Consider the following 27,484-nt stretch of genomic DNA (forward strand, 5'->3'; position numbering starts at 1 on the left):
TTGATCCATTTGTGTTTCGCAAGAAATGAACAACTAAAACTATGCCTGTTCTCAATCACTCTCTCCCGAGGCCCTCTCAGCGTTTCTGTATACGTATCATATGAGATTACAGATAAGTGACCACAGATAGTTTCCCTCCCTACGACAGAAACATAAATGACTTTCAGTGCCAAGGATTCCTTTTCGTTCCACTCTTCTTTGCGCTACTCGTTGAGCTTGATTTCTGCAAAGAAAACACATTCAGTTCCCCTTAGATCGATAGAACTAGGAGCCTTTACAATCGACAGTACTGAGGAAGAGTGATGATCAACATACCGCTTTTGACTTCTTTGTCTTTCCTCGGATCCTGTTCTTTGGCGGTTTTAGTTTGTATAACCGAACCATCCAGTGGTGAGTTGTGAATACCTACATTGATTAAGATCCACAACATAGTCAGAAACCGGCATGTGTTTAAGTTTTGAATAATCACTTGACGTCATATTACTCGAATATAATCTCAAACTAAACGTTTATATCGTCTGACCTCTTCAAAGTGAGTCAGTTTGAAATATTTCTTTCCGATTTCTGTTCGCCTCACCCTATCAAAGCCTTTACCGTCTGTGTCCACAAACCTAAAGTAAAAGAACACAAGATATTACTCACAGCCGGAACAAAAGAAACGAAGAAAATATGAAAAACTCCACAAATTAGCAACCAATGTTACGCAAATGCAGACCTGTAATAACAGAGCTTGTACATGAGAGAATTTAGCATAGTGGGGGTTGCCTGATTGTCAATGCGATACTGTCCATCCCTCTTTAGAAACAAAGACAATGTAAGACACAGTTAACAACTCAACAATAACATCGCTAATAACTCAAAAGTCTCAATTCATATCCAGTTAGAGAACAAAAAAGACGACGAAAGAAACCAGGGACTCACTAGGTAATCAGGTTCCTTGATATGAGGGAATACGCCCCCTCCAATTCGGACCATCCACAAGAACTTATTAATATCATCACTGGGGTAGCCAACAAGACCTGATAAGTAAAGTTTATCTATCAGAATAAGGTTTTACTTTCTTGTTTTGTAAAAAGATCTCATCGTGATCAAAGGAACCAACCTCCAAAAACAACGAGGACGTATTTTACATCCAACGAGTTGAAAATTTCCCAAGCAGCCTTTTCTGGAGAAGACATGGCAGTACCCACAGTTGCAATATGCGTGTTGTTCCATGTGTTGTTGTCAACAATGACAGTGCGATTAGCCATGGCAGTAGTTTGGTACCCATAATCCCACCAAGATGCGACCTGTAACAAGTTTATTCAAGAATGAATGTTAGTTAATATCTTCATTCCGCAAAAGGTGCGGTCTTTGTCTGTCAAATTAAATTGAGTTGATGTAGGGGCTAAAAAGAACACGGTGAAGAACTCACTTTATCATCCACCTCAGTGTTGTGGCTTAACCACGCATAAGCCTCTCTAAAATCATCAAAAACATGGAGACCATCATGTGACTGAGATGTTAGAACAATAGATGGGGCTGAATACGCTTCTGCTGCTGCCCAGACACAATGAACCTACAAAACAAATGATAACTTCAGAGGCCATCTTTATCAATTAAAATTTCAGTAGATAACGTCCCCTCTAAAAAACCACTTGATAAACTCTTGATATTGGGCCATAACATACTAGTGCATACAGAATTCATATGTAACGGAATCAGAGGCGTGGTTTAAATCACACAAAATAGAGAAATAAGAAAATTTATATACCACATAGAAGGCTCCAAGCAACACAAGGAGAAAAATAGCAAGAACGGATCCCTCAAATGGTAAAACCAGAAGCCTCTTTTCAATTTGAGATTTAATGGAAGGCTTTTCAACTGGTTCCTTTTCCTTCTTCCTGTTCTTTCTTGAGGGTCTCTCCTTTAATGTGTCAGCACTTTTATCTGTTTTTGTTTTCGGTACTTCATTCTGGGGTACGGTGCTCTCAGAACTGGTTTCCCCTGCCTTAAAGGTCAAGAAGACAAAATCAATGCTAAACCTGAATAACTTATAAGAAGGCGGGGGGAAATGAAACCAACAGCGACAAGGATGCTTACATCAACTTGGGGAGGCCCTGGTAAACCAGGTAGCTGAAACTTGATTGATCGTGTGAAAATGTCAAAAGCTTCGGAGAGAGCAATCCCAGACAAGATGCATGCTGCTGGAGCAAGTACCAGCATAAGCCGCACCTGTGATATTAGTGGAAATTGGAAAATAATATTAACATGAATTAACATGAACACTGGAAGAAAACTTAAATTTAGATAAGTCAATAATAGTTATTTACCATGACTCCGGAGAAATATACTGACGTTACAATATAAAGGATCACAAAAGAGCTTGCATCAGATAAAGGTGAAAAGCATGCCTACCAACAGATATATACCATAAAAACAGTGGTTAGGAACATTGAATATCGGAATAAAATCAAAATGGAGTAAGTCGGAAATAAAAGGCAAAATATGTTTTAACGATTTGAATCTTACAATAATTCCAGCAGGAACCAAGAAGGCCAACACATTAATGTCCATAAAGTAAGAGGGCCAAGTAGGAGGCTGATGCTCACTAACACTAGCAATAATTGGTATGTACTTGCTCGCATAAGTTCTGAAATAAAAATATAAATATATAGAAGTTGCTTTATTTCTCAGTTAGGCAGCACAGACATTTCAAGTAATTCAAGAAAAATTATAGAATACAAACAGGTCAAATGGTGACTAACATATCAAGTTGGGAAGCTGCTGGCCTCGAGGGACCAGAAGGGTGGTGAATTCTAAAAGAGTATTACTATATACATCAAAAAGATTCCAAATGATCCACTAACTTTTTCCGGTGAACCCCATTATTTTAGTGAATACCATATTACCAAATCATTTACTAAATTACTTTGATATTCCAAATTTGAGATGTATTTTGGTGCTTGCAGTATTATGCATTCTACAAGAATTAGCTTGCCACATCAGGCCCTCTGAATAATATATCAGACCAAAGCCAGATGTTTGGACAGTTTCAAAACCAGTTCCTCCAAATTAAGTTGCGCCCCGAACTGAAATTGCTGCTTCGGTCAAGTTAGTTCATCCATTAAACCAAAGGTTCGCAAACGACGAACACACATAACTAGCGAATTATGTACTTACGGATCAAGTAAACTTAGACTTCGCCCACTCCATCCCTTTGTTGGGCTTGAAGCTACCAGAGCTACGAGTACTGCTACGACAGCTAAACATACGAGCCTGGAAAAGTAACATGAGAGGCATCGAGATCAATTATGTGTTTAATCTGTGAGACCCTCAATAAATTTAAAAACAGAACAAGTGAATCATACAGGCCAATGGATACAACAAGCGTGACAGCCACTTTGAACATTTTTGGAGAGAGAATCCCTTTGATATAGTACACGAAAGCGACCACATGTATAATAATAAAAACCTGCAGAAGAAAATACAGCAACAATAAAACATAGTAAGAAAGATGAGGTTATGAACTGCACGGGATACAAACTATCTGGAAAAAAATGAAGAAAACAGGCTTCTAATTAGTTCCAAATTCAGGCAATCCCTTCTTTAAGTTCTACTAACTGCAAAGCTTCTACATATTTGCTAACCTTCTATAAGAATTATCCAAGTCCATTAAAGAGCAACCATATACTTTAAAACTGCTTAATGAAAACCAAGCTCTTTTAACTTTATAAGTGGCTCAGTCCAAAAAAAAGAACACTTATACAAAGACGTGAACTAGCATCTTCAGAACCTTATTAACTCAGTATGAGGACGTCTTTTACAAGTGTTTTGAAAATAACCAAAAGCTAAGACATGCTCCAGTATCAGAAAATGAAAAGTCAATAAGAAAAGAAAGTTGGGAAATGCTTACCAAGAAGGATGCAAAATGTTCTGATGTCATGACTGCATTGAATCCAACTACCGGCACCAAAGCGGCTAACAATGTTCCTAAGACCACCTACATTAGCAAAGCTACGATTTCAATAGGAACCAAGGGTCATTTAAATGTATCAATTTTATAGTCACCATTCTTTTTCATCTAGTATTTCTAGCTACAAACTAACAAAGCGCAAGAATGTTAGTATGCATTCTTCAATTTTAACGCCAAATGCATGTTCCACCTGCTTTCAATAAAAAAATAGCATCGTCAGTGCTGAGGATACTTACAAGAGGAGCGTATGCAATGTATAAACGAGATGAGTAGCGACCAGTTACAATGCAGAGAAGCACATGCATTGGAATCAGGTTAATAATAAATGTGTAGCCTCCCCAAGAGCAAACCTGAAGCAATGAAACAAATGCAAGTAAACATAAATTTGACAGAAAATGTAAGGTTACAAAAGCACAAACAACATTAGAACATATACTTACCATGTAAAAGTATGCTATGGCATTAAGAGTTGCATAAAAGAGGGATCCTGTATTCAGTGTCTGCATATATTGCATAATGTAATCAGAAGATATTGAAGCACATTAAACATAATCCCTGTAATATATATAGTATATACTAATGAAGATCCATCAGAAACAAATTCATAAGGTGATCCTACTCAATGGTAACAGAATCAGATCATCAGAATCAGATCATTCTTTGAAACAACCATGCACCTAACAGAATAAAATAAAGTTGTCTTTTACCAAACCTAACCTTTATATATAGATAGAAAGTGAAGATCAAAGCAAAAATAGCCACAGCTTCATTGTCATAGCTTCCAGCCACAGAACGAGAAATATATGATGGGACCTACAAATGAAAACATAATAAAGGGCAGTTAAGAATTTGCATTACCATGTCCATATGTTGTAGAGTTAAAAATACCCGCTATTGTAATTTACCATGGCTATAAGAGCTGCAGCTGTTAGTCCAGCACCAGCACCCTTAACTTCCTGAAGAAAGAGGCAATTGAACACCATCAAGAAATTGGAGGAAGATAACCAAAATCTACAAAAATAACTAAGGCATGAATACAAACCCGAGTCAGAAGGTAAGTCGCCCATGATGTGAAAGCAGAGAATATAGGCGCAGTAAATACACAAATAGTTTCCACAGAAAGAGGAATGTTCAAAGAATTCAAAAACCTGATATAAGAGAGAAATAAATCATAAATATCGGCAAAAATAGGAATCATTGTCAAGTAGGTCCCTTTCCTTTTCTCCCTTAGGGTTGTGGGGAACTCATACTCAGTAGTTAAAATTCAGAAGAAAAGAAATTTCTTTCTAGCATATCTATTATAAATGGTCATACTCACCACCATAGGGATCCTGCGGTCAAGGTCAATCCAGGGTAAACAGTTCCACCAATCACACGACCAAGAGGATACCTAGAATGTAATGTCAAGAAAGTTTAAATTCAGATTGCTGAATTATGTAATCTAAGGAAATCAAAACAGTAACCCTGCCATGAAGTTTGAAAAGCCAGAAAAATCAGAAATTACCAGGTTCGATCATCAAACCAGTTCCAAAAATCGTATATTCCATTCTTCGTCAGAAACTGAAACCAACAAAGAAAGCTGTCATCAAACCAGTTCCAGAAATTATATTCCATTACAATATAATAAGATGAATCTGCGCATGCTCTGACAGTAAAATTCAAAACTTTCAAATATGTTTGATCAAAAGCAATGCCAACGTATTCAGCTTATAACTTCTAGGCGCAAGACAACCGAAACTTGAATTAAACGGAAAAAATGATAAAGAAACCAAACCTGAGTGACTCTGTAATTGAAGTAAGGATCAAACTCGTGAATAACACTCTCGTACTTTATGACCTGTAGATTAATTCACACCGAAACACAAACATGAGTACGATACAAATACAAGATACCCTCCTTTTGATTACTGAGAAATGTAATTACGAATGATAAAAATTCAAAGTTACAACAGTTAGAACACAACAATTTACAGAATAACACAAAGGCAAACTGATACGAAACACCATTTGGTTCGATAATTCACAAGAGTAGAATCAATTGTAAAGTTGTATGATTTGCACTATAATATCCATATATATGTACATCAATAGATAAATAATGTCAACACTGATGCATTTTCTAGGCTGCCAAACGAGCACCACCTGATTTTGATATCAATAAGAGATAGATCTACACAAACTGGAGAAAAGACAGTGATCGAAGGGCTCACAGAGAAGAGCCGGATCGAAAATGCGAGAACGCCGATCAGGATGAGGATGAAGAAGGAAAGGACATTTCCGAAAGCATGCCTCAAGGTCGTCCCGTTGGAGGTCTGCGAGGCCGCCATTGACGGCCAAATCAAGCTCCGAGCTTTTGGAAGACCGATGGAGGAGACTGAGGTCTGAGGAAAGGAAGGGCTTTTGCGGGGCAGTGACTAAACCGAGTTGGGGAGAAGACTTTGTCGCTCTATGCAGAGAGAGAGAAGAGACAACTTGAATTTGGAAAGACGAAAATACCCCTGATATATAAATAATAAAGAGGTATCCTTGTGTTTTACGGATTCAATAGTATTATTAAGGATAATGTTGGCGACATAATTTGAGAGATTTTGATAGATTCATAAATCTATAGATTTTTATAGAATGTAATTGATTTGTAGATATTTTATGTATATTTTTTATTCAATTCTCTATAAATTTTGTGATAAGAGATGAGATATGTGGATGCTTAAAATACACTACAAAATCTCTCCAATTCCCTCTAATTCCTCAACTTTGACAAATTAAATTCAAATTATAATTGAATACATCTGAAATGTTATAAATTTCTTTAAAATTCTAATTCAATACACTCTGATTTCTAAAATTTTAATAAACTATCTTAAAATCATGATTGAATACACAATAAATTTAAGAGAATCACTTAAAATCTTGATTGAATATTATCACTTGAAATATTAATTGAATACACATTAAATTTCAAAGAATTAACATCTCATTAACATTATCTTTCTATTAATTATTATTTCAATATTAAATTAAATGAGGTTAGTGTCTTTTGCGCATATATACGTGGCATTTTGTTAGAGTTAATTGGGGACATTGCAAAAAGAGCAAAAGCTCGTGATTGGTTTATTGCTACGCAGTATGTCACGTGGCGTGATACGATAAGTGGAGTAGGGTTTAACGGGTAGTTGTGCAATTCATTGTTTGGGCTCGAGTTAATCGGGTTGTCGGGTTAGAAAGGAAATATGAATATAACCTAATAAGTCGAGTCAATTCAGGTTAACTCGGGTTGATTTTGGGTTGTATTATTTGTAGGGTTGTTACGATTATCAGATCCTTATGTCGTTAGTATTCGAGTTTGAGCTCCTCATTCGTTCATTGACACAATTGCATCCTTGAGTATTTCACACTGTAAAAGTTTTGAGATTGTTTGTTTACTCGAATACATAGAGCAGTAGACATGAATTTACTATCACGTGTTTTTAGGATAATTTTTTTTATAGTGTGACGTTATATTGATAAGACACCAAAGCATATCAATTAAATGTTAACGATGTATCAACTGCATATACACAATGTTAATCTTGAATAATTTTCTGTTTAGGTAAATTAGAAAGGAGTGAATGAGTATTAGAGAGGAGATGAAGGAGGTTTTATGAAGGGGAGTGGAAATAGTTTGTACGAGTAAATATATAACAAAAAAAATGTGAGGTATGACTTTATTTTATGGATTGTGAGGTATGGCTTTAAGTTTTTATAAATCACAATGAGATTTTCGAGCTGTACAGACGAAGAAAATGTAGTCAGGCAATGTAAATGTTGGACTTATTTGAAAGTTGCTTTTAAAATAAGCATTTTGCCAAAATTACTTTTGATTCTAAAAGCATTAGAATTCACTTTTATAAAAAAACGCTTTCAGTCTTGATATTTTGGAGAAAGTAATGTTGATAGGTGTTCCAATATTGGAGTGAGTCAATTAAAATTTTGAGAGTGCAAGTGACTTTTTACCACAGTAGTTGAGATGAGTGTTGTTTTTGCATCACGGCTTGAGTTTGAACTCCGTCGACTCCCTAATCTAACATCTAATGTAACAAATCCATCATTTGATAAAAAAAATTATAATTTTTCATTGTGTCCAAAACATAGAAAGTACATTATGTGTCACCAAGGTGTATATTAACCCTTGGTCTCCAAATAAAAAGAAATACTAAACTTATATAATTCTACAACTAAATTACACTAATCGTCTTTGTATTTTATCTTAATTTTGACGTTCGTTGTTTCATTTTCATCCTTATAATTTCATTATTTCTGCAAAGACCATAACGTTTACAACTCTAATTTTTTAGGGAGTAAAGAAAGGGGAAGGAGAAATCGAAATAAAGACAGCAAGTAAAGATGAATGCTTTTATCAAACTAAGCTACAAGTTCGTTGCCCCCAACTAGATTTTTCAAAAAAATGAAAATGTGGACAAAAAATGAATGAAAATATCAACTTATTTGAAGTGAAAACAAAACTATAAATTTAAGGACAAAATTATAATAGAAAAAACTATAGGGACAAAAATGAAATCCAAATAATCACAGGGACTATTAGTGAAATTGACCATTTATATATACAAGGAAGCAGCCATTTGCCATTTCCCTTTGTCTCCATCGATCGATTAAACCACCGCCCAATCTCACAAAGCCCTCTTCGACCAACACAGAAAGCTCAGAAACCCTTCTGCTGGCAATAAGGTTAGCATTCGATTCTCTCCCTCGGCTATTTATTTTTCCCAATTCAGTTGTTATTTTTCTCCTGTTCGAAGGTTAGGGTTTTTCATAATTCATGTTCTAATCGCGTTCTCAGAGTAAATTAATCTTAAATTAGTGCTTGCTTGATTAATATTTTATTGTTAATTTGAATAATATGAGTTCAATCTGATTGGGCATTGATTAGAATCTATGAATTCGATTGCTTTGTTTATTTTTTGTATTTCGAAGGTTTTTATTTTTGTATTTATTCTGGTTTTTGTTCGATTGGAACAGTTTGGGATTGGAAGAAGGGGAGATTTATCGCCATGACGTCTCTGAAGGAGCTGATTCCGCCGCCAACGGCATCCACAACGACATACTACGACCACTCGAGCGATCCGTGGTTCCGGCAGCGGTTCAGTTCTTCCGAGGCGGAAAGATCTGCTGCTGTCGTTAAACCTAATCCTGTGCCTCAGTACTTGAAGCGCCAAGGCTTTGTTCCTAGGAAGGTGGAGGACTTCGGGGAAGGTGGCGCTTTCCCGGAGATTCACATAGCTCAGTACCCTCTTGGCATGGGCCGGGACAAGGTGTCGAAACCTGGGACAAAAATTCTTCCGGTTTCAGTTGATGCCAATGGGGAGATTGCGTATGATGCCATTGTTAAACAGAATGAGAACTCGAGAAAGATTGTGTATTCTCAACATAAGGATATTGTGCCAAAAATTTTGAAGGATGCGGAAGAGGAGATGGAAGAGGACGAGGATGAGGAGGAGCAGAAGGTGATTGAAGAAACGACGGCAGAAACAAAGGCTGCGCTTGAGAAGATTGTGAATGTGAGATTGAGTGCTGCACAGCCGAAAAATGTGGCCAAGCAGTCGTCAGAATCGCAATATATCAAGTATAAACCGTCTCAGAAATCGGAGGCATTTAATTCTGGTGCCAAGGAGAGGATTATCAGGATGATGGAGATGCCTGTGGATCCACTTGAGCCTCCTAAGTTCAAGCATAAGCGTGTACCAAGGGCTTCTGGATCCCCACCTGTGCCGGTCATGCATTCCCCTCCTCGACCGGTGACTGTGAAAGACCAACAGGATTGGAAAATTCCACCTTGCATTTCAAACTGGAAGAACCCGAAGGGGTATACAATTCCATTGGACAAACGTCTTGCAGCTGATGGGAGAGGCCTTCAAGATGTTCAGATCAATGATAATTTTGCAAAGCTCTCTGAGTCTTTGTATGTAGCGGAGCAGAAGGCTAGAGAGGCAGTTGCTATGAGATCTAAAGTTCAGAAGGAAATGTTGATGAAGGAGAAGGAAAAGAAAGAGCAGGAGTTGAGGGCATTAGCACAGAAAGCTCGTTCCGAGAGAACAGGTGCTGCACCCCCTGCGGCCGTTCCAATGGCTTCTGATAGAACAGCCATGGATACTGATATTAGAGGGGATTATGAGCGTCCAACAAGGGAAAAGGAAACTGAGTATCCAAAGGAGACAAGGGAGGAAAGAGAAGAAAAGATGCGGCGGGAGAAGATTCGCGAGGAGCGGCGCAAAGAGAGGGAAAGGGAGAGAAGGTTGGAGGCCAAAGATGTAGCAATGGGGAAGAAAAGTAAAATTACGAGAGATAGAGATCGTGATATTAGTGAGAAAGTTGCCCTTGGCATGGCTTCTAGCGGGAGCAGGCAAAGGGGGAGAGGTTATGTATGATCAGAGGCTATTCAACCAGGAGAAAGGAATGGACTCAGGGTTTGCCACTGATGACCAGTACAATGTTTATGACAAGGGCTTGTTTACTGCTCAGCCGACACTCTCAACTCTATACAGGCCTAAGAAGGATGTTGATGGTGAAATGTATGGTGGCGCTGATGAGCAGTTGGATAAGATTATGAAGACTGATCGCTTCAAACCCGACAGAGGATTTGGAGGAGCTGCTGAGAGGGCAGGGCCAAGAGATAGACCGGTCGAGTTTGAGAAGGATGCTGTTGAAGAAGCCGATCCATTTGGTCTTGACCAGTTCTTGACAGAGGTGAAGAAGGGCGGCAAGAAAGCCCTCGATAAGGTTGGAACAGGAGGGACAATGAGAGCAAGTGCCGGGTCTTCCATGAGAGATGGCTATGAAGGCGGCTCCAGCAGATCTCGTATTGGCTTCGAAAGAGGGTCGCTAAGCTGTTCTAAACTGCAATTTTCAAAGTTGATTTGTATTAACTCTTTGAAGTTACATATCTATTTCGGTTTTGTGGATTGCCTATGATTTTGGCACTTCAGTTCTCGACAGAATTTGACTGCCTAAGACTGTGACAATAAACGTCGTACTTGTATTTGTGAGATGTCGTTGTATCATCCCTACTTATGTTTCTTTGTGTTCGCCAGTGCATGATTGGCATGAGAAATTGTGATATATGCGTTGCTCATGCGACTTATGCAAAATTTCCTGCGATCTCTGCGATCGGCAATTTGAGTTGGAGGCACACCAAAACATTGCGAATACTCAATGGCGACTGCAGCAACGTACGCAACTGACTGCAACGTAACGTACGATTGTGCACCATTTTATAGATCAACAACGAAATGGGAATGTGGAGGTTAATGGAGAAGTAAAACTGTTATTAAAGCTGTAAGTTAAAAAGCACCTTATCACTTGGCATCCAAAAATGATGTATTACACGCCTAAACTCGGTACGAGGAGATGGAAAAGAGTAAGAGGAGGGTTGTTTAAATAACACAAAACAACTTCAGTAAACAACACGAAAAGATCGTTTTAATTATTTTCCAAGTGAGTTCTTGAGCCATCCATGGTTTAGCAATTTATCTCTATTCATTTGAAATTCAGCACTCCGGAAGCCGCCTCCAAAACCACAGTTTGCCTGCGAACAACATCCATGAGAAGAATATTACAAATAAAAGTTCATTTTAAGGAGGCAGTGCTAGAATAACTGGGCTAGCATAAATAGTCGAGAAAGAATACCTACATCGCGGTTTTGTACATTGAGTGCTTCATGATAATTATGTTGAGAGAGTTGAAGCCATAAAAACTTTTTAAGAAAATACATGAGAATCAATTTGCTCTATGTTTGGGAAGATTTGTCTCAAGGCAGTAGCATAGTTTGGAGACTTTGCCTGAAATAGGAGATGAAAGACCAAATATTACTAATCTTAAAGTGTATGAAAGACATTTGCCAACACACATAAAATATCGTATCAACACAAGGAAGATGTAGAACCAATCACATATATATGTATGTCTTTAATAGGAAGAGTGCTTGTCAGTCTTCTTCGTTACTAGAAAGTAAGAACTCTTGTCAATCATTTACCATACACCGGTTCATAGACACCTAGTATGGTTTGCCTTCATGATACTACTGCACATGAAACCCTAGAAGATATAAACATGTATAAATATTATAGCTAATTTAGCCTACGGGATTTTCCCTTTTTCTCTACCCAGACATTGCACTCTCGATGAACATGTGCATTTCGCCACTACACTTAAAGCATGAGACTTGCATGAACTCTAGCATACAACTTAGCATTTATGAACACACTACTTTTAAACTTCCTTAAACAAATCTAAGCATGTTGAAAGAATACGATAGTAAAACTTATATATCACGTCTGCAAGTTACGGATAAACATACACATGGGTTATTTTCGAGATAGATTGTAGTGAGCTTCTCTCTAGAACCAGCAACAACCTCGGCAAAGCCTTCAACTGTCTCTATGCTGTTGTCATTAAGCCATAGATCTTCTAACCTATAACACAAGATTCCCATTAAAGGGTAGAATAGACAAGACAAAACAACATCAAACGAATAGCGACAAAGGGGTCCAAACATACACTGTAAGGTTTTCAATACTCTCCACCGATGTTAGCTTATTATTCGATACATCCAAGACACGTAGGTTGACTAACGTTGAGAGGCCTTCCATTTTCGAAATACCATTATGGCTTAAGTACAACTCCTCTAGAGCAACACACTCCTACAAAAGGTGGAGCGATAGAAAGTTTCAATATTTATAAAACAAATGCACTTGAGATTTCTGCCTCAAACAAATCACGGTAAACCAATCATTTACCTCAAATCCCGTCATTGAAGTTAACCGATTGCTCTGCAAGCTCAGCTTCTTGATGCATTTCAACCCACACAAATTCACCACCTTAATTCGATTCCGCCCCAGCCACAGCTCCTGCAACTTTGTCATGTTCTGCAAACTCTCCATCACCTGATTCCGCATTTCATCGTACAATCATACCAAGCCAGATGCTAGTTTTGCTACATTATCAATAATTTCCACGTACATAATCTCAAATGCTCAAGAGAACTAACCCGCAATCGATTCGAACCAAGCTCGAGAATCAGAAGCTCATGGAGGTGGTCAATTTCTTCAATCTTGGTAACTTCATTTTTCGACACGTAGAGCTCCTTGAGGGTACTGGTGACCTTGGACAATCCATGTAACGACGTAATCTCGTTGAAAGAAAAGTCGAAAACCAGAAGCTTCGTGAATATGCTAACATCTGGTATTTTCCCCAACTTATTATCCCTCAGCACCAACTCCTGCATTCCTCAAAACTGTTAACTTTCCCAGGAACCAAACAGACCGCCAAGGAAATCACATTTAATTTTATTTTCCCGGGAACCAAACAAACCACCGAGATAATCACATTTTAATTTATTTTCCCAGGGAACCAAACAAAACCGCCACGAAAATCACATTTAATTATTTTCCCGGGAACCAGACAACCGCCAAGTGAATCACGTTTTAATTTTATTTACCTCGAGACCGGAGAGGGCGTCCCAGCCGGAGATCGGTTCGACGGCGGCGTCATCGATGAGGTTCTGACGGAGTGAGAGCTTTTTGAGGTTGGAGAGGTTCGCAATCCGAGTGTCCAAGATGGTGAGGCGGTTCGCCGTTAGGTCTAACTCAGTTAGACTCGGCGGTAACTCGACCGAGTCGAGGTCATGGAGCTGGAAGCTGGTGAGGTCGAGGACCGTCGAGGAAGAATTATCCCCCGCCGTCTGATCGTCGTGCTCTTCGGGATTCGGATCCGGCGGTGGCGCTAAAGTCTGGTCGGCCATTGAAGTGAACGGTATTCGCTAGGTTGCGTTTTGCGCTTTTTTTTTTTTTTCGTTGGTTTTTGTTTCAGGTGGCGCTCCGCTCCGCACACCATTTTTACCATTTAATTTCAGACCTTTAATCCCCTTTAATTATTAGGAGTTTTAAAGAAAAACTGACGCTATTGTTTATTTAACGAAAAATCATAATTTTACACTAAAAAATCAATTCTGATACTATTCATTTTACTTTTATTTTGTCTTTATCATTAAAACTCAAAGTTTAAGTTTTTTTCATTAGTTTTCCTTTAATTATTTGATTGGACGGTAAAAAAATTTAAGAGAAAATATTACAAAGGTATTTTATGATAAAATTTCACACGTGCCGAATTGTATAAGTGGTAATTAACAAGTTGGATATAGATTGATGTTGTTGGAAGTTGAGATTTAGCCCGTCTCTTTAATAATTTAACATGGTATTAGTTCCACGCTCGTAATTCCATGTGATGGGGTCCTTTTGGGCGCATGGTGGGTCGTTTGGCCCCACGTGTTGAGTGAGTCTTCTTAACTTCATGTAGTTGCTGATGTATAAATTTTTTACATGTAACTCACTCATTGGGTCTACCGTAAAGAAGTGTGTTAACAAATACCACATCGGTAGATTAAGAAAGAAAATAAGAGTTCAAATATTCTCACCCAACTCAGCTATCAAAAATCTTTTCTAATAAAACTTCACACCAATCAAATATGTATACTATGCAATAATAATTAACAAGTTGAAGACAAATCCATACGGTTGGTTGAACATATTTGTTTTCTTTTTCTTTTTCTCGAATAATGTTTTCACCTTTTTAACATCTTCAACGTTCGGTCGAGGAGTGTCTCTCAAGTGCTTATTGGTTGTTGAAGTGGATATCTTCAATCCTACACATAAAATGGTGGAACTCGTTGGAGGCATAAATTTTTAAGTTTGATTTAATTAAAAATCGGATTATAGAATTTCAGATTAGCGAAAATTCAAGTTAGATACAAACTTATGAAAGTTAAGATGCTCGAAGTAGATAAGTTAATATAAATACACATACACCTCATCAAGATTTCAAAAATCACTAGGCGCTAGTTGGACGGCAGGAAGGGGCCTAGCGCCTAGACGGCTAGACGGGGCCTAATGCCTAGGCGGCTAGACGGGGCCTAGATGGGCTTCTAGGCGGCCTAGGTGGATTTATGTAAATTTATTATATATCTTGTAAATAAGTACCTATTTACACCTAAAAAAAAACTATACTTGTATGGATATTAAAATAATGATAAAATGCAAATTAGGTACACCATTTCCATGAGTATTGGATGAACTTGTACTAAATCCATCATTTGCAAATTAGGTACACCATTTCTATAAGTATACCACGATGAAACCAAAAAAGAAAAAAGCACATAATTAATAAAAAAATATAAAAAAAACCGACTAGGGCCGCCTAGCTCTCTGCCTAGGAGCCGCCTAGCTTCCAGCCGATTTTTCCAAACGCCTTGCCCAAAATCGGGAAGGGACATTTTAAAATAGTGCACCTCATGAAGTTTTTTTTGTATTTTTACAAAATTCTCTCATGTTTGCAACATATCACAAACAATCCTCTATCGTTTTAAAATCATTTCACAAAAACCAATACCGTTGGGATTTCATTAATTTTATGTGGACATCATCATAAAATAATTTTAAAATAGCAAAATTACCGTTCTATAGCTATTTTTATAGTAAAAATAATAACGTCTTCTTATCAACATGTACGAAATAAATAATTCGGATCTGAATTATCCCCTTCTCCTTAAAATACAATATACAATATACAACCCACAATCCAATTCAAATCAAATACGTGAAATAACTAACAAATTCTTTATTCTTGACCGTTGCAAGATTATCCGCTTTTTGCTTTATTTCGTTTTGGGACGTAATTTTGAAATCAAAGAAAAAGAGAAGGAAAAAAAAATAAATAAAACGGAAAGCAATGTCGCCTAACGCGTGATTTGAAATCGGGAGATCACACGTGCCGCCCTGTTTTGAACCCAAAGCCAAAACCCCTCTCTCGCCTCTCCGAATCAGAACCAGCAGCCATGGAAGCGATACTCCGAGACTGTGTCCAGCACAGTCTCCGCGATTTCATGCACCGAAACGCCATTTTCGTATGCGAACGCCTCTGCGCCGAGTTCCCCTCCGAGGTACCTCTTTTCCACCCACTCTTTCACTCTCTCTCCTTTCATCGCCTGCTTGTTTGGTTGCCGAGAAAATTCCAGGAAAGAAAGAGAAAACGAGGACTATGGCGTATCCGGAATGAAATTTCTTCTTTTTTCTAGTGTTTGGGGGAACGTACCGCTTCTGTTATCTTGATCGACGCATCGTGTTTAATTTACCTGTCATTTCGTGAGGAATTTACTCATACCTGAGTAATTCAGTGTTCTGTAATTTGAGACCTAGGGTTTTGTTGCTTTCGAATTTTTCGGATATTTGTATTTACCCAGAGTTCACATTTTCTTTTTTCTGGCAAAAAATGCTCTCTTTTAAGGTTAATTACTTGCCTTCGTTTTTTTTTTTTTTAATTATTTTTTTTTATGAACTTTGAATTATTGGAGCTGTGGATGGAAATTTTTTATGGTAGCTCTTTTGGAGTGAAGGATGAAGGTGTGAGCTTTTTGACAATGGGATTTCTTAAAGGGGTTTAGTGTCTACAGTGCTGCTCTTTTTGTTAGCATTAATCCGATCGGTTATGGGATTTTCGAAAGTTGACATGAAGTTTGTTATATTGCAGACGAATTTACAGTTGTTAGCTGGCTGTTACTTGCAAAGCAATCAAGCTTATGCTGCATACCATATTTTAAAGGGTAAGCAAGTCATATCACATACTGTCCGAGTATACATTCAATTCCGGTTTTTGGTTCAAGTTATTGTTTTTTCATCATAGTATTTCTCATGCACATGGACCTCTCTTCGTCTCTATGTTGATTTGTGAAGGAACACAAGTGGCTCAATCCCGCTACTTGTTTGCGATATCATGCTTTCAGATGGATCTTCTTGGTGAAGCAGAAGCAGCATTATGTCCTGCTAATGAGCCTGGTGCAGAGGTATTGAAATCTATCTTTCTTTGGAGCATTATTTTAAAGTAAAGCTTACATATTTACTTTTTCAAGTCTTGCTTCCTAAAACATATTTCACTTTTTTCAACATAAACTGGGTTGAAAGGAATGGCATGTACCCCTTAAACATTATGTAATCTTTGCTTAGTGTTCCAAATGTTGTTATTGGTATTCAGTTTTCAGCCTGTTCATGTGGTCTAAACAGTGATGACTTGCTCATTATTCCTTTGGTAGGTTCCAAATGGTGCAGCTGGTCATTACCTTCTGGGGCTTATATACAGGTTTGTCCCCTGTCTTCTGGAGCTTTTGTATATGCATTACCTTTGTTATAGGGATACTTTATAAGTTTCTTGAAATGGATTTGCTTGTGATGATGGCTTGACATAATCTATTTTTATGAGGCTGTACCAAATAAAACATATGCGCATGTAATATAAGTGAATAGTAGTAGTAGTGTTGTTGTTCCTACAAGAAATATCTTCTGTGGTCTTAAGGCTTGAATCTTCTTCCTCCTAGTAGTGTTAGGCAGAGTTTCCTCTTTTAAACTGATCCTCTATCTCTCTGCTTGCATGTTTCTTGGGATGGAGGACTTTGTTGTGTTATATTAAGTTAGGTTTGCTCCCTTTTGGTGGAACTTGTAGTGTATCATCTTGCAACTGCTTAAGTATCTATTTGCGTTTTTACAGTTTTTGTGTGCTGGATTGTATGATTATGCCCATTTTCTGTTCCTCTATCAGATTTATATGTGCGATGCATGCCTCTCATGATTTTATTGTTTATAATTGGTATTATTGGTATTGTTCTAGGTATACTGACAGAAGGAAAAGTGCCATCCATCACTTTAAGCAGGCTTTGACTATGGATCCTTGTATGTGGGCTGCATATGAAGAACTGTGCGTATTAGGTCTGTACAGTGTTACATACATGAAAATGATAGTTTAGGCAGATTAGAGCTTTTTGTTCTTTATGAATGTAATTTCAGAGTGGCACCCTTGTCCACAATTTACTTTTGATGTTTTTTATTGATAAAATTATGGCATCTTAGAAAACAATATGGTATTTCGGCAACTGGTTAATCAATGGTTTTACAAAATCGAAAACTTCTGTGTTGATTATTTATGGTGATTTTGTGCCTTCAGATGCATATTTAAGTTGAGCTTTATATTTTCCTTTGTTTCAGGCTCTGCTGAAGAAGCAGCTGTAGTTTTTGGTGAAGCTGCTGTTCTTTCCATACAAAAACAGTATCTACATCATGGATTAGCTTCTCAAAGTTTACTTACCCTGAATGAGGACTGCAGTTTAGTTTCTGGTAGGAACTTTAGCTCCGAAGATGTTAGCCAGAGACAATTCAAACATGTTCAAGGAAATAATATAAGAGATATGTCTGGAAATTCTCATATTAGTTTGGGAGGAGCTTCTGGTCAGCCTGTAAATGGCAGTTCTGGTTCATCTTTCTTTAACACTCCTTCACCAATGCCCATGCAGGTATATATAAGTTTTCCCCTCCAATTTTGCTCCAGTAGTCTTGCATTTATTGCTGTATCTTTTTCCTTTCTTCCACTGCTTAATCTTACTGTTGGTATCAAATGATATTAGGTTTGTTTTGTCTTTGTAACGATGTGTCTCTGGACCACTTCAGTTAGGTTTTGTCTTGAAGGAAGTGTTTGGTTTCTTTACTTATAAGTTTGGTCTCTTTGTTGTAAAGCAGACCAAATAACGTAGGGTTGGTCTACAAATGGGTATGCCTGACTTTAGGATTTGGAAACTTGTTAACGAAGGACATTGGACTGTAGGAGAAACTTATGGTTTGTAAATCAAATTATGGTTTGAATATCGGTCAAAAGGAGGAAGGAGAGGCTGGTCTGAGGAAACTTGGTTGCTGAAATTTTTCTCAGCAGGCAACTAAGGTTCCCGATTAAGACACCTCCCCAATAAGCACATTGCTAACCAAGATTCATAAAAGAACTCATTATACTCCTTAAAAATCTCCAAAAGCCTTAAGGCAAAGATAATTTTGAAGAATATAAACTTTTAAGAATCCGGTTCTGCAGTCTGCTGTTATGTATAAACACCTGCGTCTCTATAATTAAGGACCAGATCTGAAACAAATTCAATGCTAGAATCTTTAGGACATAATCACTCAATTATAGGCTTAGTTGTCACCTAATGTTGCTTATGGACACCTGAAATAAAACACTGAAACTTATATTTGTCAAAATAAAAATATGAAATTGTTGTATAACCACTGATCTGTCCCTGTTTTCAGTTGTCAGGTGTTGCTCCACCAGCTCTGTGTAGAATTGGTCAGCCAAATGGCCCAAACCTAAACACGGGTACTGATAGCTCTCCAAAGTCAAATGTGAACTCTACAATTCAAGCCCCCAGAAGAAAGTTTGTTGACGAAGGAAAACTCCGCAAGGTACAGGCTCCACTTATTCATAATTTAAGTAAAGTTTCTTTCCATTGATACAATTCTTAATGTCACTGATTCGTACTTTCCTTGTTAACATAAATTAACTATTTGAGAATATGTAATGTAGTTCAGTATTGTGTGAATTGCATGTACGTCATCGTGTGGGTATAATATATGCTTTCTTGTTTTTTTGGTTTAATTTAGGCTTACAATGAGGTGATTTGTTTGGTGGTGATGTTGCCTTTGGCACCGTATTTGAGTAATTAGTTATAAATGGGTTTTCTTGTCTCTGTATGTTACCTGGTCACATTTTCATGTTGTTTCTGGAAGGTTGAGGTCAATGACTTAATGAAATTATTTGTCGTCTCCTTTCAGATTTCAAGCAGGTTGTCTTTTGATTCTGGCAACCGGCGGAGCAATAGACTTGCTGCTGAAGCAGGGACCAACACTAATGCAAGTGCCTCAGTGACAGCCGGAAATGGAACTACCAATTCATCTAAATATCTTGGAAGTTCCAAGCTGAGCTCTGTTGCGCGTTCCTTGGCAAATCGTAAGGGGCAGCCATGGGCTAATGAAAATGTTGATGAAGGTGATGCATCTTCTCATTTGTCAGTCTTATGGTGAACATACTACCGTATAGAGATTAGCAGGACAATAAGTCATTTTATCAACAATATACTTAATTTCTTCTCTTCTGTTAATAGAGGAACAACAAGTTGCATTATAGTGATTCAAGTCTTTTCACTTCCTTTGCTCTTTTTGGGTTAATAGCATTTCCTGGATAGTATAAGTAAAATGTTACCGCTCAAGGATACTCTTGATTCTTCAATGCTTGTTATGTCCAATGGATTTTCCGCTAATAGTTGTGAATTTCAAATTTGGGTCCTATTTAGGAATGCGCAACGAGACATTCGATGATTCCCGTTCAACAACTGCGGCAGTAGCTTCTGGTTTCACTCCCTCTAGTGATGCCAGATATCCTGAACAAGAAGGAGCAACCTTGTCAAGTACTGGAGGTATTATCAATGTTTCAAGAGTTGCCACTGGAGCTTCAGAAATATTGAGTCTTTTGAGAACTCTTGGGGAAGGCTATAGACTTTCCTGCATGTACAGATGCCAGGTACTGCTTGGTTATTGTGGAATAAAATGATTATAATTTTTTTTTTATTAGTTTGAGGTTATATTTTGTTATCCAATATTGACTGTGCTGTGCAGGATGCACTGGATGTCTATCTCAAACTTCCATACAAGCATTACAATACAGGATGGGTGCTTTCCCAGGTAAATTTTATAGAAAACTTCTTGGCTGTATTTCTATATCGTCTCCTGCAGTGATGACCTTGTACACAGCACTGGATTCATGTACCAAGTACAGGATTCCATTCACCTATTTTCTGCTCTTTTTCTTCCACACTAGTGACATCTGATTGGTGGAAGTCTGTATAACTTAGTTGGCTAGTTTCAAAAACTAATAAGAAATAATATCTTCACATCAGATATAAAAAAGACGGGATGTTGCACTGCATTTTACAAATTTCTACTATTTGTTTGATTTCTCATTGTCATCAGAACTTAATTAATTTGTCTTGTCACCCGTTTATCTCATCTTTAGACATATTTCATTCTCTCTTTTGTTACGCTTCATTTAGTCTTCCATGATTTTTCAATACCGAAACCTATGTTTTTCAATAATTTCATGTTCACCCAGTCAAATCCCTTGCAGCTGCTCCCTTGAATGATTTTTTCCCCTACATATTTTAACACTTGCATATAATTGACTAGTTTGGCATTTTTCGTTTGCAGGTTGGAAAAGCTTACTGTGAATTGATAGACTATTCAGAAGCTGATCGGGCCTTCAGTCTTGCTCGTCAGGCATCACCTTACAGTTTAGAAGGAATGGATATGTATTCTACAGTTCTTTATGTGAGTCCCCAAACTGACGTTGCTCAAAAAAATTTGAAAAAATTGTTTTTTCCTATGTCCTGGAAAACAGTGACGTGGTTTCCAGAGGATACTTTCGTTATACATTACATGGTCAGTGTTGCTCCACAGTCCGGCGAATCCTGCTTCCTGCTTAAGTTCAGCTTGGCACTAATTTTCATTGTTGGCTTAGCTTTTCTCGTTACTTTAGTGTTAATAGTTTAAAGGAAGGCATGCATATGTTATGTAATCATATATTCTGAGTTTCCACTGTTATGTATCGTGTATCTCAAATTAAAACAGTGTCGCTTTTTTCCTATTTAGGAAAAGTGTGTTGTGTTTTTAAGAGGGTCTATTGTACACATTACATGGTCGGTTTACTCCAGCCGATCATTCTGAATGGAGCTTGGTGCTTAATTCACTCCTACACTTTTGTATCTGTTATTCTTTGTACTTATAATGTTAACAGATGGTGTGATTTTTGTTTTCCCCAAACCCTGATTTCCTTTTCTTGAGAAACAGGTTTTTAAATCTTTATTCATGCTTTTTTAGTCTGCATGCATCTAGTATAACCGGGTGCCCATTGTTTGATTGCTGCACTGAAAGTTATTTTTGCTCTTTGCAGCATTTGAAGGAAGATATGAAGTTAAGCTACCTGGCTCAAGAACTGATATCAACGGACCGCTTAGCTCCTCAGTCGTGGTAGCTATATCTAAATTTTGTGAAATAATACGTCATTAGATTCTCAGTTTTCTTTTAAGTATCTGTTGTCTGTTGTAAAGACACGTCTTTTCATTCTTATTGAATGGTACTGCAGGGTTGCAATGGGAAATTGCTATAGCTTGCAGAAAGACCATGAAACTGCTCTGAAATTTTTCCAGCGAGCAGTTCAAGTCAATTCAAGATTCACATATGCACATACCCTTTGCGGTCACGAGTACGAAACAGCCTTTTTCTTCCTTCCATCCTTTAATGCAAGAAATTGACGTTCCCGTAATTTGATGGTTAATTCTGACCTTGTATCAGCTAGTTACTGTTGTCTTCGATTTATCCTTATCTGCAGATATGTAGCTCTAGAGGATTTTGAGAATGGAATAAAGAGCTATCAGACTGCACTTCGTATTGATGCAAGGCATTATAATGCCTGGTATGGGCTTGGAATGGTTTATCATCGCCAAGAAAAATTTGAATTCTCAGAGCATCACTTCCGAACGGCTTTCCAAATTAATCCACGTTCTTCTGTTATTATGACGTATCTTGCCTCAGCATTGCATGCTTTAAAGGTCATATAACCATTCTCGTGTATCCAGGAAGTCTACTTATTTACAAACTGGTTCTTGTTTTTTATTCAATTATCTGAAATGTATTTGTTTCGATTGACAGAGAAGCGAAGAAGCTCTAGTGATGATGGAGAAGGCTATTAGAGCAGACAAGAAGAATCCACTTCCCATGTATCATAAGGCTAGTATACTGATGAGCTTAGAAAAATTTGATGAAGCTCTAGCAGTCTTAGAGGAGGTTAAAGAATATTCTCCTCGTGAAAGTAGTGTGTACGCTCTGATGGGTAAAATCTACAAGCGGCGTAATATGCACGAGAAAGCGATGCTTCATTTCGGTTATGCATTGGATTTGAAACCATCCGCAACTGACGTCGCTACCATTAAGGTGATTTGGGCATATTTCTTATTCTTTATTAACACCCACTATCGATAACTTTCCATGTAGCTTTGATCGCAACACAAGCATATCTTTCATTCGCATTTTACTCCGAGGCTCATCTCTTCCTTTTCCAACAGGCTGATATTGAGAAGTTACATGTACCTGACGAACTAGACGATGAGTAGATCTATCATGTTCGAATTCAGTTAAAGAGGACATGTCGCAAGTTATCCGGCTGAAAAGACTCAACCTTGAGTGATGGTCTGCTTGTGCTTTCGAAGGTGTATGAATGACCTAGTTCGTGAGACTCGCCTGCTCATTCGGGCACCCGCATCCAGTCTACATATTGTAGAAACTGGCCTCAGTTTTGTAGGTGATTCACATACTGGTAGAGGACAAGATGTGACTCAAGCACTGATAGCTGCTATACTTGTACGGATAGTTGTATCATCATGTTGAGGAAAACCTACTTGTATCATTGACCTTAACCCTAATGTTTATATTTGTAATCTACCTTAATCTTTTGACCAAAATTGTAAAAATCCATGATTAATTTTCCCGTTAATACGAGTCTAAACCGTTAAATTTACCCGGATTCAGATCTAGGGTTCTTTTGTGGCCACTGCTCAGATCTTCGTCCCAAATCTCGTCCCAAGCTTGGAAGTCACCTTACACGGCCACAAAATTTTCCTCTATCCACTTTATTATTCAGCAAAAGTTATAGCAAGTGCCACGATCAATTGAAGTTTTTATGGCAAACATTTTAGCGCCTAAATAGAACAGAAACCCACCTTGAAATAGGGGGTAACTGCTCTTAACGACCAGAGCTACAAGTCCGACAATTTATCAAACTTTCCGGATGTATCACCGGGTTTTACTTCAGGGTTATACAGAGAGGCTTCCATTCTGCTAGCCATGACTTGCAAGCCAGTGCTAATAAACAGGTCCAGATCCTCCAGCCTCCATCCCTCCACTCGTTCAACTTCATACTTCCACACAATCGTACACCCAGCATCCTTCCGCACCACTTCAACAGTTGAAATGTACGAGTTGAACCCAACATTCCATCTATGATAGAGGAACTAATGTCATTGTTGCTGGGTCTATACCCAACAGGCTTCTGCTTAGTCCAATTCACCTTCTCTTGGTCTCGTTCTGGTCACTTCTTTGATCAACCAGAGTCATGAACCCAGCGCAGAACTGCACGCACTGGCCTACCCCGACGTGCCTTCAACACCAAGGCAAGTAGGCAAGTTGTGAGAGTTGGGAACCACTTGTGCAGGCCAAGGAAGTCCTCCAAAAGAGGCCAAACTTGCTCTGCTTTGGGACCTTTTAGCTCTGCACTTGCCTCGCCTTCCCATTTCAGTTGTTTCTCATGTGCCATTTAGTTTGTATGAAAAGAAAGCTAATAACAAATGGATGTTTTGAAGAATGGTTCTCTCAGTAGGCTTTATTCGCACTCCACAATGCACCCACTCGTTCCTTGTAATAAAAATACAGGGAAAAAATGACGTGTGAACAAGTGTAGAATAACTTTCTTGAAACCACTCCCTATCTGTATATACATGTCTAAAATATGAATTTTTTATTAGATGAAAGATACTCTTTTGTCACCAGTTCACAACATGACAAACATTTATTAAACGGGTGACGTGGCATGCAACAGTGGTTGTATCTTAAGTCAATCATGTGTTGTCATGTGAGTATGTTGAAACTTGAAACCCATGGCAATGTGTAACTGTCTTGGGATCCAGTTACAAAGCTATCCCGTTATAGTTAAGTTTTTGTGGTCTTAGTGATCCTTAGTGAGTAAGGATTGAAGTAATCTCCATTTTGATGATGAAATCACTGAATCAGCAGAAGTAAATAACAGCTTGAATGGTAATATTAACTGAAGGAGCAAAGGTAATATTAACTGAAAACAAACTTTATTTCTGTAATAGCACTGAGACTGTAGACATTTTAGTATGTATGTATGTATGTATGTATGATTTTTCGACATCAAACTATCACCCGTTCTCGAGATCTAAGGACAGGAAAATGTCCAATGGCTTGTTAGAAAACTCGAACTTAGACTGTACCATGTCACACAAGAAGAAATGCTACTACTTCAACTCACTTTCTACCTTTTGTTTCTTCTGCTTGTGCAGAAACTTGAAATGTTGATGACATTTTGTATTGGTTATGAATCTGAAACGGAACTGCCTCCCCTTGTAGTCTCTTTAACACTATCGATCTTTGAGGTGTCTGAACTTGTTTCGACCTTTGATTTAATGTCAATGTTTGAATCTTGCGCTGAGATTTTGCTTTTGGCTTCCAAATCTGCACCATTTGTTCCATCTTTAGACCCAACTTCTTCATTTACTGCATTTTCATTGATTTCATTTTGATTATTCGAACTCAAATTAATTTCCTGATGACCCGTGATTGCATGATCACCACTCGATACAATCACTAAGGATTCTATGATATCATGGCCATCCACCGGCACACCATTCTCATCATCAAAACCATGGACCACTGCATCTACCACTGAATTTTGGCCCTCAAGAGAGTCATTCTTATTTTCATCCCGTCGTACTGAAATGTCTGTGATAGTAGTATTAGATTCCTGCAATCTCTTTGGCTCTTTCTCCTGGCCCCTTCCATTTCCTTGCTCATCACGATTAACTTGTGATTCCTGCTCCTCGTCCTCTCCTGCTTCATCATGACTAATGTTCTTCACATGTTTCTCACCATCTTGTTCCGAGATAACTGCCTGTGTACCTTCCTGTCCCTCTCGGTAGGTTTCTTCACGCAATGAATTCTCGTTCAGCCCCATTGTTTCGCCGTTTCCCTTAACTTCACCATCAGAATTCTCATCTGTATTGCTCAATTCTGTGTTCTGAACTTCTGTTTCCTTTTCAACTTCATTCACTTCGTTTACTTTCTGCCAAGATTCTTCTTCATTTTTCTCTTCAGCAATTCCATCAAACACATCGTTTCCATCTTCTGTCTTTGTACTTACTTCTCCTACATGTTTTGAATCTTCTGATGCAGACACACCTCCACCTTTTGACCACCCTGCACTCCCCTTACGCCCGAAAATATTAGAACCGTGTTCTTTACTAGCCTTGTCATCTGCACTTTCACTATAGTGAGAGTGCTTCATCTGGTATAGCAACCAGAAGCAAAACACCAAAAGCAATGCAATCTGAAACGACGGCTTCACCTTCAACCCTTTGGCAGGTCTCTGGTTGCGCCCGGTAGATTGGGAATTCATCAAAACTCTGTAGACCTGCTTCAAAAGACAATCTTCTCATAAATTTCCAACCAATCGTCACAACGATAAGGAAGAAAAAGTTTCACTTATGAAAGACCTCCAATCCAAAATCAGCAATAGGGTTTTGCCATCAGCATCAGAAATAGGAAAAACCACTACTTATTCTAAGCAATTAGGGTTTTGCAAATTTCCAATTCCCCCCACTCTCCCTTTCGAAAAACCTTGTTCTAAAATTTTCCTTTGGATTCAAATTAGAACTAGGTCAACAAATCTTTCAGGTAATTAATATAACATTAGTCTATCATCTCAATGCTATATCACAAAAAACAGACCTTAATTATCTTTCTTAATTAAATTTCATCCTGACAATATTCAACGAGCTACTAACTAAATAAAGTCTATGAACAGAAAACAGAAAAACCAAATAACCCTCTGTTTGGTTTCCGAGAAAATACAGGAAAATAATCTGAAGTTTGAATCTTTGAGTCAACGAAGTCCAAATTCAGGAAGTTTCCAATATTTCTGGTAAGCAAAAAAATTGCACTGGAAAATACCAAACTTGGGTTTCTTTCTTTTCCACTAGATTTAACAGCAATAAATTCACAACAGCGAACAGAAAATTCAATGACTTGAGCAATAAACATACAGATCACTCAGAAATTTAAACAATAAAAGAAAGAAATTCACAGAAAAAAAAAATTCATTTCATTTTTTGAGTAAAAAGCTTACCTTCTAATCAGTAATGGAGATTCAAGAAGCTGACTGCGATGTAATTTTACTTCTTCTTTGTGATTTATTTCAAAGTTTGGTTCTTTTGGGTGTGCAAGAAATGATCGAGGAAAAGTACAAATTAGCGGTTATTTTTTGTACGTGATCCCGAAAGTACCCCTGCAGACGAGACGCTTTCAGAGTCTTGTGGTTTTTCGCAAATACAATGGAGCATTAAGGGTTGTTTGGGTAGGGAAGAGGAATGAAGGGATCTTTCTTGATTGTTGTGCCTTCTTTGCCACCATCGGAAACAACGACTTACCTTTTTTCTCCGCCGGTAACGGAAATAAAGCCGGCGTTTTGGCATACGTCTCGTCCACATGTCTACACTCCACAATGACAAAATCCGTGTGACTCGTCTTTCTAGCATCATTCTTTTACAAATTCACAGTTTTTTGTTTACAAAAACTCGTACAAAGTTTGGACTTTTGAATAAAATATTATTTGCTACCCTCGTTGATCATTGTTCTACATGTTTTTCTTGGTAAGATGCATGGGAGAGTATGGTCATGTGCTTCAATTTGTGGCGCTAGTCATGATTTTGGTTGTTTTACATTTGTTATGCATGTTCTTTGTATAAATTTCTCTAATGAATCTTGTTAAGAAAGT

General features: G+C 37.9%; 5 protein-coding genes and 1 pseudogene across 6 annotated transcripts; 2 read left to right on the forward strand and 4 right to left on the reverse strand.

The window, feature by feature from the left end:
• Positions 1 to 31: 31 nt before the first annotated feature.
• On the reverse strand, positions 32 to 6,389 carry LOC103943889 (dolichyl-diphosphooligosaccharide--protein glycosyltransferase subunit STT3A). Its single transcript, XM_048586464.1, has 23 exons — positions 6,166 to 6,389; positions 5,730 to 5,792; positions 5,460 to 5,515; positions 5,274 to 5,345; positions 4,998 to 5,103; positions 4,861 to 4,911; positions 4,673 to 4,768; positions 4,396 to 4,455; positions 4,192 to 4,305; positions 3,896 to 3,982; positions 3,351 to 3,454; positions 3,163 to 3,258; positions 2,512 to 2,632; positions 2,313 to 2,393; positions 2,083 to 2,214; positions 1,754 to 1,990; positions 1,415 to 1,558; positions 1,103 to 1,289; positions 922 to 1,019; positions 716 to 795; positions 524 to 611; positions 316 to 405; positions 32 to 223 (listed from the first exon to the last, which is right to left on the reverse strand). The coding sequence occupies exons 1-23, from the start codon at positions 6,280 to 6,282 to the stop codon at positions 164 to 166; spliced, it is 2,340 nt and encodes a 779-aa protein (XP_048442421.1). The 5' UTR covers positions 6,283 to 6,389; the 3' UTR covers positions 32 to 163.
• Positions 6,390 to 8,544: 2,155 nt separating this feature from the next.
• LOC103943890 (SNW/SKI-interacting protein A) lies at positions 8,545 to 11,026 on the forward strand. Its single transcript, XM_009354260.2, is given in 3 exon segments — positions 8,545 to 8,680; positions 8,972 to 10,346; positions 10,348 to 11,026. Coding segments are annotated over 2 exon segments (1,917 nt in total). The 5' UTR covers positions 8,545 to 8,680; positions 8,972 to 9,003; the 3' UTR covers positions 10,922 to 11,026.
• A 227-nt stretch (positions 11,027 to 11,253) lies between these two features.
• Positions 11,254 to 13,826, reverse strand: LOC103943891 (protein phosphatase 1 regulatory inhibitor subunit PPP1R7 homolog). Of its 2 annotated transcripts, none has more exons than XM_009354262.3 (7): positions 13,446 to 13,826; positions 12,996 to 13,226; positions 12,745 to 12,891; positions 12,506 to 12,648; positions 12,306 to 12,420; positions 11,640 to 11,787; positions 11,254 to 11,534 (listed from the first exon to the last, which is right to left on the reverse strand). In XM_009354262.3, exons 1-6 carry the CDS (start codon positions 13,746 to 13,748, stop codon positions 11,707 to 11,709), a joined length of 1,020 nt encoding a protein of 339 aa, XP_009352537.2. In that variant the 5' UTR covers positions 13,749 to 13,826; the 3' UTR covers positions 11,254 to 11,534; positions 11,640 to 11,706. The 2 variants fall into 2 exon arrangements, with proteins under 2 accessions (XP_009352537.2, XP_009352536.2); XM_009354261.3 differs by having other exon boundaries at positions 11,636 to 11,787.
• Positions 13,827 to 15,732: 1,906 nt separating this feature from the next.
• On the forward strand, positions 15,733 to 23,434 carry LOC103943892 (cell division cycle protein 27 homolog B). Its single transcript, XM_009354263.3, has 16 exons — positions 15,733 to 15,941; positions 16,529 to 16,601; positions 16,732 to 16,841; positions 17,088 to 17,134; positions 17,660 to 17,757; positions 18,034 to 18,338; positions 19,120 to 19,272; positions 19,642 to 19,855; positions 20,160 to 20,386; positions 20,482 to 20,547; positions 21,070 to 21,189; positions 21,812 to 21,888; positions 22,004 to 22,123; positions 22,250 to 22,469; positions 22,570 to 22,851; positions 22,983 to 23,434. Exons 1-16 carry the CDS (start codon positions 15,837 to 15,839, stop codon positions 23,028 to 23,030), a joined length of 2,265 nt encoding a protein of 754 aa, XP_009352538.1. The 5' UTR covers positions 15,733 to 15,836; the 3' UTR covers positions 23,031 to 23,434.
• A 173-nt stretch (positions 23,435 to 23,607) lies between these two features.
• On the reverse strand, positions 23,608 to 24,311 carry LOC103944026 (annotated as a pseudogene).
• Positions 24,312 to 24,751: 440 nt separating this feature from the next.
• LOC103943893 (dentin sialophosphoprotein) lies at positions 24,752 to 27,011 on the reverse strand. The gene is made up of 2 exons (XM_009354266.3): positions 26,837 to 27,011; positions 24,752 to 26,122 (listed from the first exon to the last, which is right to left on the reverse strand). The coding sequence occupies exon 2, from the start codon at positions 26,105 to 26,107 to the stop codon at positions 25,028 to 25,030; it is 1,080 nt and encodes a 359-aa protein (XP_009352541.2). The 5' UTR covers positions 26,108 to 26,122; positions 26,837 to 27,011; the 3' UTR covers positions 24,752 to 25,027.
• Positions 27,012 to 27,484: the final 473 nt, after the last annotated feature.

Source organism: the organism of the source record quoted next, unplaced genomic scaffold (assembly GCF_019419815.1).
Source record: "Pyrus x bretschneideri cultivar Hongxiangsu unplaced genomic scaffold, Pyrus_bretschneideri_v1 Contig1, whole genome shotgun sequence".
Lineage (NCBI taxonomy): Eukaryota > Viridiplantae > Streptophyta > Magnoliopsida > Rosales > Rosaceae > Pyrus > Pyrus x bretschneideri.